This window comes from Hyposmocoma kahamanoa, unplaced genomic scaffold (genome assembly GCF_003589595.1).
Source record: "Hyposmocoma kahamanoa isolate Upper Pololo Valley unplaced genomic scaffold, ASM358959v1 93, whole genome shotgun sequence".
NCBI lineage: Eukaryota > Metazoa > Arthropoda > Insecta > Lepidoptera > Cosmopterigidae > Hyposmocoma > Hyposmocoma kahamanoa.
Genome location: NW_020654810.1, coordinates 12,423,347 through 12,436,519, shown reverse-complemented (window position 1 = coordinate 12,436,519; position 13,173 = coordinate 12,423,347). Strand labels below are relative to the sequence as shown.

Below are 13,173 nucleotides of genomic sequence, written 5' to 3'. Positions count from 1 at the left end.
GAAAGAGGTCGTCTAGGAAAGTACTCCTACCTTACCTATTTCTGCCGCCAAGCAGTTATGTGAGCATTACAATTACAAAGGTGCTGGTGAAATGACAGGCACACGGGATTGTCAACTTGTCTCAGGGTGACAGGCGCAGTGGCAGTGCCCCTAAGATGTTTGCGATTTAAAGCTCTGAGTGACACTGCAATTGTTATGGATAGGCATTTTGCTTACCACCATGAGCGCGATTTGTTCATGCCGTCACTTGGTACTATAAAAAAGTTCCATAATGAACAGGCGTGTCGCTGAATATCAGACACACGACAATGGACATTATTGTTATTACTTTGCAATCCTCATAATGTCATAAGATACTTGCTTAAAGAAACACGTTGCCTGCTTACAGGTAGTTGGTTCTTGCATGTAACTATAATAGTTGCACGCTAATGCGCAAGCACATAAAGAAATATACATGTATTAACTTGTCGTTGCCGATTACCGGGACTCGGTCGATTGCAGTTTTTATATAATCAAGAGTTACAAAAAATGGAATCCGATATTTGAATGGCTTTGAAATTTAAACCATTTATTTCCACACACATTAATTACTAACAAAACTGAGCTTAAAAGATTACTTATAAATGCAAAAATAAATTAAATATATACATATATACATTAAATTATTTGTTACAGTCTCAGCATTTACAGCGGCAGAAGTCGCTAAGCGCTGTTTTTCAGCCTGCTCCCGATCTTTGCAAACACATTTGTAATAGCACTTGTTTCGCAAACTTAGTAGTTGGTAACATTATAAAGCTAAATCTGAATAAATAATAAATAATTCCTTTCAGTTAAATTTAATAAAGAATCTCTCTATTTAAACATCATTCAATCATCATTCAAGTTCGAAAAGACGCTTAGTAGAATAAGAGAGTTCCGTAGCAACAGTAATGTTATTGACACGTATTGAAAGGAAATCGGTTTCAAAATTAAACGGGATGGCAAGTATTTCAACCCTCATTTTTTTTTATTGTTGTGGAATATTTCAAAAATATATAACAAGCTCCCAGTCTCTAATTGCGCTATTTTTGCGTGCGCAATATCCGTAAGTTGCATAAATATTCCTCGTAAAATGTAATACGATTAAGTCACTTTTTTTTCTATTAACATCTGAGAGACCAACTGGTCTCTTTTTACATTTAAAATAAACAGTAGAGAGCAGAATAAAATCTTTGTCCAACGAATGATTTTCAGTAGAGCCAGATTTGTCCTATTTCTTTATGTAGATTAACCAATATCCGGATCGGTATCGATCTGTACTCTGATTTATCGTAGCGAGAGTAGTGACTGGAAAGATTGTTCTAGCACACTAAACACAGAGAGAAATGCACCGCGATGCTCTGAGGTCGGTCTCGGAGCATTGCAATTAATACCTTATTTCGATTGAAATAGCATAGAACATAATATGTTGGTAAATTTAATATTCTCTGCTTCCCGTCCGCCGGTTTGATCTGGCCCTAAGGGTTTAGTTACGCGCGCTGTATTTCGATTGCGGTGCAACTGACGAATGATAATCCGAAACAGTACAGTTCTACGTACGACTGTACAGACGTACAGTTGTACGTAGAACTTTACCTCGTGCAGAGACCTGCATCCACCCTAGCTGTAACTGTAATATAACAGCCAGTGCAAGCAGGACCGATCATCAATAAAGAAAATATAGCTTACCCATAAAGGCAGAAGGGATGACGCTCAGGAAAAGTTTTTGACTTCTTACAGGTACACCTGTATCCGGATCTTGCATTTCTTTTATCAAACTTTCCATCTGAAAAACGACAGTTAATTTCCATAAGAGTGGTTAAATATGGTGACTTTTAAACGCGCGATTGCATCGATGGAGTTGCTCGTGTTGAATAGTTAAAGACGTGCAGCTGTATCGATGCAAACGCGTTGTTGAATCGATGCTTACGCTCATTTGAATCGATGCAGACACGCGTGTGCATCGCAACGACATTGTGCAAACGGGTGAAGCGCCAATACCATAAAAATTTGTCCGCTTGTTATAATCTAAAGAAGAAAAAACTTAAATGCGACTAGATTTTTTATTCTTGAGAGGTGTAGACCATTGTGCACAACATTCATTAAGAATGTTTTAAACATAAAAAGTATATAGGGCTTAAACTGTGCTAAACACAATTCTCCACGTCTTGACGCTACTGCATCGCGACTGAGTCAATGCAGACACGCTGCTAAAAGTTGTCGAGTGTCGCTCTAATTTGTGTTGTAATTTAGAATAACCTCTTTCCCGCATTAACTTGTACCTCATGCATTTTTTATACATGGAATGTTAAACTCTTACGTTGTAATTAATAGGTAAAATAAAATATGTACATTTTTTAACAGGTATTTTTACAATTGAAAAAGTTCATATTAAAGCTTTTCAATACATAAACCGGTTAATATAGATGGTCTACTTGAAGATTAGTGATAACCACTGCTCATCTAGGACTAGGATTATTACCCACAAATACTTACGACAGTACAAAGAAGTATAATTCCTGGCCCTAAGGGCGCGTTCAAATTAGCCGCGCTGCAGCAGCGCTGTCGCTCTGCTGAATTGCGACCGAATTTTTAGTGATGTTTTATCTTTCGACTCAGTTACACGATGGATTCTAACGAAGAAACGTTACTTTCACTTATTTTGTCAAAACTGAAGAAAAAAAAAATTAAAAAGAATATTAGAACGTATTAATATAATCGACAACGTATAATCGACATTGTCGATCGACAACGAGAATTATAGACATTTTCGAGTTGTTTGGGAGTGCTTATTGCGAATGTGGCTTAATTTCTAAATACAAGATGGTTGCCAAGAATTTTCAAAAATGTATTTTTGGCAATCCTTATGGAAATGGCATTTATATCTGAATACATGATGGCTAATACGACTTTTCTAAATGCAAGATTAGAAAAATCGTGCCCGCCATCTTGGATTTACAAATAAGTGCTATATTCATAATGAGCACCCCCCATACCTCGAAAACGATACCCAACTTGCTATTATTCGAAAAATCGTGCCCACCATCTGGGATTTAGAAATAAGTGCCATATTCGTAATGAGCATCCTCAAATACCTCGAAAAGGATATCCATATTGCATTCTTTTGAAAAATCGTGTCGGCCATCTTGGATTTACAAACAAGTGTTATATTCGTAATGAGCACCCCCAAATAACTCGAAAACGATACCCAACTTGCCATTGTTCGAAAAATCGTGCTCACCATCTTGGATTTAGAAATAAGTGCCATATTCGTAATGAGCATCCCCAAATACCTCGAAAAGGATACCCAAATTGCATTTTTTTTGATAAATCTAGTCCGCCATCTTGGATTTACAAATAAGTGCTACATTCGTAATGAGCACCCTTAAATATGTCGAAAACGATACCCAATTTGCCATTATTTGAGAAATCGTGCTCGCCATTTAGAAATGCGAAAAGTCGTGTCAACCATCATGTATTCAGATATAAATGCCATTTCCATAAGGATTACCAAAAATAATTTTTTGAAAATTCTTGGCAAACATCTTGGTTTTAGAAATTAATGCCACATTCTCAATGAGCACTCCCAAACAACTGGAAACGTCTATAGTTCTCGTTGTTGATCGACAATGTCGTAGGCACCTGAATCCGTTCGTTACCTTTATTTTGCCAAAATAATCAAAATGATTAAATAGTTACAAAACTCGATTTACGAAAAATATTTAGGAATAGTTTTCGCCTTCTTTACGGGTTTTTATGGGATTTTTACGTTTGTTTAACACTATTCTTCACACTTGTATTCAGAACCAAAAGGTATATAGTTAAGGGGGGTCAGAGTTCTTGAGGCACACACTTCACGTATAGATATTGAAAACTACTCACAACTTACTATGTTTTTCATTTGTAGTTTTAGTTTCAAATTTGTCAATAAATTTGTCAATAAATTTTAGACATAAATTTTCCCATGCTTTTTTTCCAGCCGATTAGAATAACTGGCGGAACTGATATCCCATATTGCAAGGTGTTGTTCTGCACTCACTGTAAATTCTTCAACTCGATTTTCGTCCATCGTAGTTAATTTGAAAGATTAACATGTACACCTCACTAACCGTGATGCAACCGAATATGGCTGCAGCGCGACTGTCAAGCGGCCGCCGCGTGGCCGCCGCGTGGCCGCCGCGTGGCCGCCGCGTGGCCGCCGCGTGGCCGCCGCGCGGTTGCAGCGCTTCGAGAAATTGTATGAAAAGTGACAATCGCGCGGCCGTCGCGCGACCGCCACGCGGCTTCAGCGCTGCTGCAGCGCGGCTATCAGCGGCTAATTTGAACGCGCCCTAAGACTATACGTCTTTTATCTCAAAATTATACACATATTATAGGTGCCTATGAGTTTTATTCGTATGATTTATAATATAATAATATAATAATATAACGCACATGAAACCCTGTATCGCGGGTACCATGGACACACACGTAGACAACCACAAATCACACCCAAACTCACGAGAGAAATGAATGTATGCCACAAATATTTTTCCCGGCCCCGGAACCGAACCCGGCAACTCAACGTGTCACGGCGTGGCAGTCCAACATGATAATCGTTCGGCCACGGAGCCAGTTACAACATTTTCTTCAGTTATATAATCAAATAATTAAATAAATAAATAAATAACGCACACACTCAACATAGCCCCAAGCTAGGGAAACCCTGTGTCGCGGGTGCCATGGACACACACATAGACAACCACAAATTACACCCAAACTCACGAGAGAAATAATTGTAGGCCATACAACTATTTCTCCCGGCCCGGGAATCTAACCTGGGACCTCTGCGTGGCAGTCCGGCATGGTATCCGTTCGGCTACGGAGGCAGTAAATTACATAGTGTTGACCCTTTACTATAATATAACAAAAAATAAATACATTTTCGAGGTAAGTACGACTCAAAGTTGAGATATCAGATATAACAGTGGTTCAGATCGCTGATGTTGATAGAAGCATTGAGTCATAGATAAAATCGCTCAAACAATGGCATTAAAGCCTTAAAAATTTTTAAACCTCATCATCAAATGACGTCATTCGTGTCCTTAGGCCAACGCGCACTTGATGCCTGAAGTCGAAACTCGTGAGCAAGAGAGTGCTGCCACAAGAGGTGGTCGAGAGCACTCTGGTCAATCAGGAGCCAGCGATAAAGCCGCTGCAATCTCTATTCGAAGATCGATCATGTGCTGTAACGTTGTTATAATTCCAGTGGCAACTTACAACGGTATAATATTAAATGGTTTCTTACAAAATTTTGACAACAGTTTTCCAGAGGTTTTTTTTAACAATTAATTATAATTCAAAGTCCGTCCCTCAAAAACACCGTTAAGTAGAGCGAATCTCTGTCGAATATTATAAAAGCTTTTCCTTAATTATACTGTTGTATTGATACCTACTCGTATACTTATAGATTTTTGCACAGGTTCAGTTTCAGCTATGTGGTATAATGCTAAGCGCTTCATGGTAGTTGATTATTCTTGTTAAACTACCTTTTAGTATGCCACAGTTTTACGTGCACCAATAACAGATGTTAAAACTTAGTCAATAAGTGTAGATGCCTTAATACAGTTAGTAAAAGAAGTCTAAATATAGGAAACTCTAATGAGTTAACGAACACAGATAGATTGAATCTGGCCGAGATAGTAGGTAATTCCTCCCATAGTAAGCATCAATTGAGTGTTCAATGATTCGACAAATTGTTTGATGTCGGGAGTATTGTGGGAATTCGGAGTGGACGCGATTCGTGATTCGTCCCCGGAGACGGGAGTCTAAGTTGATGACGTCACGGGCGCGATCGATCGCAGCGCTTGGGCGGGCGGGTCACATCTCGCGATCCCGACTACTGCCTCCGACCTCCAACCACTTTCACCTCGGCTTCCCCCCATCGCCGTACGATTCATTACACCTAAAGATTTTTGTTTTGAATGTCTCCATCACCTTTATTGAATTTCAAATCTTAGTGCCTCATAAAACTTAGGTTCAAATTGACAGTGATATTTTCAATAAATTTTAAGTGTTCTCTCAACGCTAGAAAAACCTTGTTTACAAAGTACTTTTTCGATCTCAACGGCCTTGTATCGTTAACAATCGATTGAAAAGCTTCTAGCCCAAGAAACCTAGGCTCTACTTCCTAAAATGACCGTGCCTAATAGTATACGGGTTACACCCACAAAAGTGTTCAACGAACGCGGGGGACAAGCAGTTTTTGAGGCTATTGCATACCCTACCTATTGGTAGGGTAGCGAGCGGGAGGGCGTGCAAAACTGCGTGGAAGGTCGTACCGCCTGCCCTAATTCGCAGCCCTTTTACTTTTTGCCGGATTGAAAAATCAAAATTGGACGACCATTCATAAAAAATTTAAGTCGATCGAGAGATTGGAATGGCAGTAGGATTTTTAACCGACTTCATTGATGTAAATATTGGTTTTTGTTAGCAGTAGACAAGTATATTATGAAGTCATCATCCCCAACACGAGTTACCCGACTCTCGCTTTTTGTCACATCCTTTGTTATCTGGCATGATTCCAAAGGCAACGCTTTCTCGCTTCTTGTGGGTATAATTTGTCTCATCGCTGTATGAGGAAGATGTTTTCTTTCTTGCCAAAAAAAACTACTTTCGAAGACTTTGCCTACTGAGGATTTCTGTCCAATATAAATATTGTTGTACAAGCATAAATTTGAAAAGGAATCAAAGTAGTACAGAACAACAAAAAAAAGTGTTTTTAAAATCAAATGTGGTTATTGTTATGGGAAATGTGTTGTTGAAACCCTTGTCAACGGCGACAATGATCCTCGCCGTGCGTTTGGGCTTCGTACAATACGACGTGGGGGTAGTTAACTTGTAAATCAAATACAATAAATAGTAAGTCTAATTGACAATGTTTTATTTCTCGCTCCTAGGTACTTAATCGCCGCCATAGGTGATTAATTGCGTGGCAGATATGATGAAATTAAATCCCTGTTAAAGGAAAGACATATTACGACCGTAAAACTAGATGACCACAACTTGCCACAAGGCTAGTTTCCGAGAAGTGTTTGCGCAAAACGGGGGAAACAAGGTCACTAACCGACGACACTGAACATGGGTAATCCAAGGTCGTAACTCGATACCAATCCATAACTATGCAGTAATAATTTACATAATTTTTCAATTGTTCATTATTGTCTTCAGATACTCCTACAAGTACATAGATTAGTAACAAATATTCAGAACGGAGGGATATTTTCCTCGGTACAATGAACGACAAAGTGAGATTAATAGCGGCAGCAGTGGAGCGTCGAGAGGCGTTCGGAACCCTAAAATTTATCAGCAAATCCCAGCTCAGCTTTTAAGTTATGCGGGTAGCGTGCAAGCGAGCGGCGACTTGGTGGACCAGCAGCACATCGGGTGAAGCGAACTCTATCGATTTTCAGATAGAGCCGGAGGCTCGCACTAGCTACTCGACGTTAAAAATAAATGGAGGAAGGTACCGCTTACCACTTCGACAATGCATAATGTAGAGTTGTTAAGTGCTCTTTGCGCTGCCCGTTTTAGGAGCGCGCCGTTTGTAGAAGGTAGACGAGCAGATAATTTATTAACGCAATACTCAAAATAACGAATACAATTGATACCTACGTTATAAATGAACGTTAGTATTCTAGAACAAATACAGACTGACTAATATGCAATAAGTAAATGTGATATATGTAACTGACCTTATCGAAGGCGAGGGGTCGATGTCGAGGCACGTCAGTGAGTTCCATGGCGTCGGCGGGTCGGGGCAGGGAGAGCGGGCGCGGGGGCTGCGCGCGCGCCGCTAGCCGACCTCCATGGGCGTCTGCCGCAGGGGCCGCATGCCGCTCGCGCCCGCGCTGCGCCCCCGACACCTGTAAACACCACCAAACTTAAATGGTGCACGCTACGCTAAGCTAGACACTTTTATCATTACTTAAAGAATCGCCGTCGATACAATTTCCAATATCAAGAGATTTGCAACACACGATAGATAGATATGCTCATGGTAGCTTCGCTTTGATGTAGCTATAGTAATTCCTAAGTTTTCCATGCCTTCACAACAAATTTTCAACATCTGAAGTCCACCAATGTATCTGTATTTACATACTCTTTTGACTTTGTAACAATAAGAGGATTAACGGGACGAGCATTTAGAGGAATATAAAATAACAAATGCATTGACCTACCTACTAATTTATACCCCTATTTGGGTCAAAAAGAAAACGTTTACAAAGTCGATATTGGTTAGCGTCTAACACGTCTATTACACATCTATAGACTCATAATTGTAAAGTACCCTACAAATATACTCAGAGTCGTATTCCAGAACTCTACTCAATGCTCAAGTCAGGATTTGAGCAGACTTGAGTATGATTTCAAGCACTGGAAATACGACTCTAATGGCAAGGACTTGAGTGTGATTTCTAGTGCTCTTACTCCAGTCCTGACTTGAGCATTGAGTAGAGTTCTGGAATACGACCCACAGTCTAATGCCATCAATTATTAAAGGACACTTGAGGGTTCAAATTGCGGCTATTCTACAGCATCACGGCCGCTTGCACCGTCACATACTCGTAAGGGTAATGTCAACTTTGATAATTTTAAATGAACAGTCATATGCAAATTATTTGACACGCACTGATTGAAGCAATTACGTACAAAAATAAATAGCCTCATAAATAGAAATAACGGTCATACGGTAACTTTAAAGATCTTCATTATTAATTTCTATTATCAACGCCGTAAGCAGACATACGTAGGTATAGAAGTTACTTTATTAGCCTAAAACATAGGTTCCCAAATTTTTTGGCTCACAGCCCTCCTAGTCAAGATAAAAAAATTTCAACGCCCACCTCTTCAAAAAAAAAATTGAAAACACGTATTTTTTATATTAATTTACCACAGAAAATCACAAGGATAAAAAATTATGTAGGTAGTGTAGTTTATATAGATCATTCAGGTTTTTTTAAATGCCGTAGCACTCCCTGGACAGCATTAACGGCCCCCAATCGCTTCCGGGGCGTCTACCCCCTAGGACTCTTCAGCGCCCACTGGGGGCAGTAGGGACCACTTTGGGAAACTATGGCCTAAAGTATTGCACAATATAATATAAATACTTGCATATACAAGTAGGTATACCATTCGACATTAACTCTCACAAAATTTAATACAGATGACTGTGTAGTAGCAATGGAGCGTGACAACTATATTATGTATACTTAATTGATTCACATAACGTTCTTAACCAATGAGTGTGAGCGTTCCTTAGGGACAATCGCAGCGTTGTTTATTGCCAAACGAATACACCACCAGCTGTTGGCTACTCTGTGATCAGAAAACACACAAATAGTCCTATCCACCGTTCGCTAGATAAATAAATAATTCATAGCTGATACGGAATTAGCTTTCTCGATTCGAAAATTGTAAAATGAGTTGATTGGTTGGATTAAGCATTAAAATTTATGTGCTTCGATTTGTATCCAACAAGAAAGTAAAAAGAGTACAGTTACATAGAATAATTTGTACCGCGCTAACGCTGGCAACATTTTCCTAGCCCTTAAGAAAATGTTTGTAATTATAGTTAAAACCAGAATAATAGCCCAAGGACGCAGTAAAAGATCCATGATCTACCAAAGATAAAAACCATACCCACGGCGCCGTACAGAAATGACATAATATAGCTAGATTTATAGAAAAATATGTGTATTTTACAAAGGTACTGTAGGTATGTGTCGCTTTACTATGGGTACTTGGAATTATGGAATAAAAAAATGTATTTTTATGTGTAAAATGTGAATGGTAATATTTGTGTGTTTTGTATTTATTGTTGATCACCCAGAGAACGATTTCGGTCTTTCTTACTACTACTGACCGCGCTGTGTTCGCGTCCGAATGTCATGATGATGTTTATGTTGACAAAAAATCCGACAATAACCTAATTAGGGTTATCAGATAATTAAAAATATGTTTAATAGCAAATCTTTATTGCCTAATTAACCCCGTAGATTTATTCAATATTTTTTACGTAAAATGATAAAACTAATGTGGTTTTTGTACGCAAACATTTATTAACCGGCCGACACTAAGGGGCATGATCTTTCTTTTAAAAAACGAATTATTAATTTAGGGCAACGAAGGAATATAATAATGAAAATGTATGAAATGATATTCGCGTGGAAAGTATTATCTAAGATCGTTTAGAAATGGCATTGGATCCCTCGCTTTGCAGTCTGTCGGTGCCCATATTTCATTTCATGATGTAAAAGTGCCTATATTCCGTGGTAGAAACGTAACTAAAAATAATTCCGAGATTGTGAGTTACTTTAATATTGTGATTACTCAATATTGTAAGTATTTGTGGTGTACGCGCAACAGAATAGCGCTGAATAACACTCGTGGCTAAAAATGCCTCCAGTCGTGCCGATTAGATCATTGACGTAGAAAGAATAAATAAAACGTTTTATACCTTGATAAGCCATGCTGATGAATTCACGAATTCATCTACCGATGTCATTTGGGATTATTTATCTGAAACATTACATTGTCGGAATCAAAATAATGCTCGCCTTTAGTTTTCCATAATAGTTAAATAAACCGCGCGTAGAAGTAATCTCGCGTACGTATAATTATAAAACGAATTCTTCAATAGGCACATGTTAATTTATATAAAAGACAAAGCGCAGTTGTAAAATATCACTAACCTCATCCAACAGATGTGTGTTGAAGATAGAGCTTCACTGTTCACTATGACTGGGATATAGATCATTTATCTGTCGTGATCCCATAGCGGAACTCATGTCTAAAACATGTACACCGCTGTTTATCTCTATACTAGAAGCTGTATTTTCATCTATATTATAATAATACATTATTAAATACCGTCTCCAATTGTTTCGTATGTAGAGTAGTGGATGAAAATAGCTTTATTACGACGTTTTAATTCACAAAAACGAAAGGAGATGATCGATGGTGCATGAAAGTCGAGTTGTTTACTATTCATTTGACTTGAAACATTACAATGGACACGATACTCGTGTAAACACAGCCGTTTTCCTGTTAACACTAGTGTATTGTAGTTCAGTGGAATCTGTGACGACACCGGAAGCACAGTTAGTGTTGTTTTCACGACTATGATGCGCACTGAGTGAAATCAAACCTGCACTGTACGATTACACCGTAGTTGCGCGGCGGCACATGTAACACGTTCGACAAATTGCTATTGTTTAGCGGCCTCAGACGAGGGCCCCGCAATATCTTGTGATAAAACAGATAACGCGATGTCTGCAAAATTCTCTTCTCAAGTCGTAAATTTTAGACTCGTGGAGGAATTTCGGGGGCTTAGAAACCTTTAGATAAGTGAGATAAAATCTGAATCGTGCACGAGAGGCACCTCATTGGAGGATTTTTTTTCTAAAACGCCATAATTTTCATTGCCGTGGAATTACTCTAACGAGTGTGTTTCAAATATTACGTATAGGCTTTTAAATAATTATCTGAAGTATATTGTGTCCCTTAACAAACAGATTCGAGTTTCATCAACCATGAGCTCTGAAATTAAAATAAATTTATCAATGCTTTCAACTTATAATGTAATTAGTGGCGACATTATTATGGATCATGTTATGATATGATGATCATCATATTAATACTAACATTATTATGGATCATGGTCCGAAATAAATAATTCTATTCTATTCTATTCTATTATTGAAATTTTCGGTGTTATATTTGTTGAAAATAGTACCAGTGCATTGAATCAACCTTTTCAATTACTGTGGGTACGTGGTACATTGATGCAAAGTAAGTCAGTGAACCCGGGGTCGGATATATTTGGAGCGGCCTTCTAGTGGGCCGGTAGTTCGCTGTGATATCCAGCCCATTGAACTGTTACCACGACCTAAAAACTTTATTGATTTGCCCAAAAATACACCGCAGAGGTGCTAATTCTGCGACATTATACCGGTCTTCCTTAGGATAAAACTTATGAATCATATCGAACTGATCACGGGTTTGTCGAACATCAGTTATAAAGTTCTTCGAAGCGGGTACAAATATTTCGCTTCGTTTGTCCAATATAATTTATCATCTCAGTCACCCGTGACCATGGGACCTGTAAAGGGCCCGAAACGTTGGTTTGTTTGAAAAAACAATTGTACATGAATTAGATCCGAAAAAACAGATTTAGTTTCCTATGTGTAAGAATCGCGAAAACCTAAAAACTCGATATAATATTTATTTCAAATTTCAATTTGTAGACCGAGACCACCTGCAAGAGAAAAACAGGTTACTACCACAGATTTTGGTTATCGAAATATGCATAAGCGTGTAACTTTCAGTGTAAAGTTTTTGTTTCACTATAGTTTTAAACCTCATAAATAGCAAATTTTGAATATCAACCGCCATCTTATTAAAGAAACATATACATTTGTAACTACGTAAAGACGACTATCCAGGCCAGCTAGTTTGTTCCTCGTATTAATGTTTATGTACATCACTATTTTTCATTAATTTCTTTTTAACATAAATTAAATTTTCACAAAGGTACTGTACTGTGTAATGTAGTGTGTTGCTAGCATGAGAATGTTAATTTCTTTTGATCTCTTTCAAAGACATTTAAAAGGGAAAGATTGTAAATTGCCCTAACCGCACGTTGTTGCACGGCAAATATCCTATTAATATCGGCAACATTACTCACAAAGCAAAACTTACTTACAAGCCAAAATGCCACATGTCATTAAACTATGAAAGTAGCCAAAGTAAACCATTCTAGCGGTTTCTACGTCTGAAAGTTTTCGAATTTTTTTGATCGCATACACTGCAGAGCTGAGCCGTTTCGATAACTCAGTTATTTGTGGACCCCATTGCAAAGTTATTCAAAGTAAAACCTAAAAATTCAACTGTATCTACAAGGTTCATTTTACGTTTCTAAGTATGATGTTTGTGACCATCTGTCTAACATTGGATAATGTTAGTAAATTAAGGTATTATGTGAATTATGTACACAGAAGGTTAATTTTTAACCGACTTTAAAAAAAGGCGGAGGTTCTCAAATGGACTGTATATTTCCTTTTTTTGTATGTACGTTACGCGATAACTGGCATTTGTGAACCGATGGTGATGATT

At 38.2% G+C, this 13,173-nt stretch overlaps 1 protein-coding gene across 2 annotated transcripts in view; it reads right to left on the bottom strand.

The window, feature by feature from the left end:
• The window catches only part of LOC113237210, a 34,346-nt gene that overhangs the window by 12,461 nt on the left and 8,712 nt on the right, over positions 1–13,173 (bottom strand). For both annotated transcript variants that reach the window (XM_026473549.1, XM_026473550.1), the window contains 2 exons: positions 7,752–7,922; positions 1,708–1,804 (listed from right to left, as the gene is read on the bottom strand). In XM_026473549.1, coding sequence (XP_026329334.1) covers positions 1,708–1,804; positions 7,752–7,799 — 145 coding nt within the window. In that variant the 5' untranslated portion in view covers positions 7,800–7,922. The remainder of the gene's footprint in view (positions 1–1,707; positions 1,805–7,751; positions 7,923–13,173) is intronic.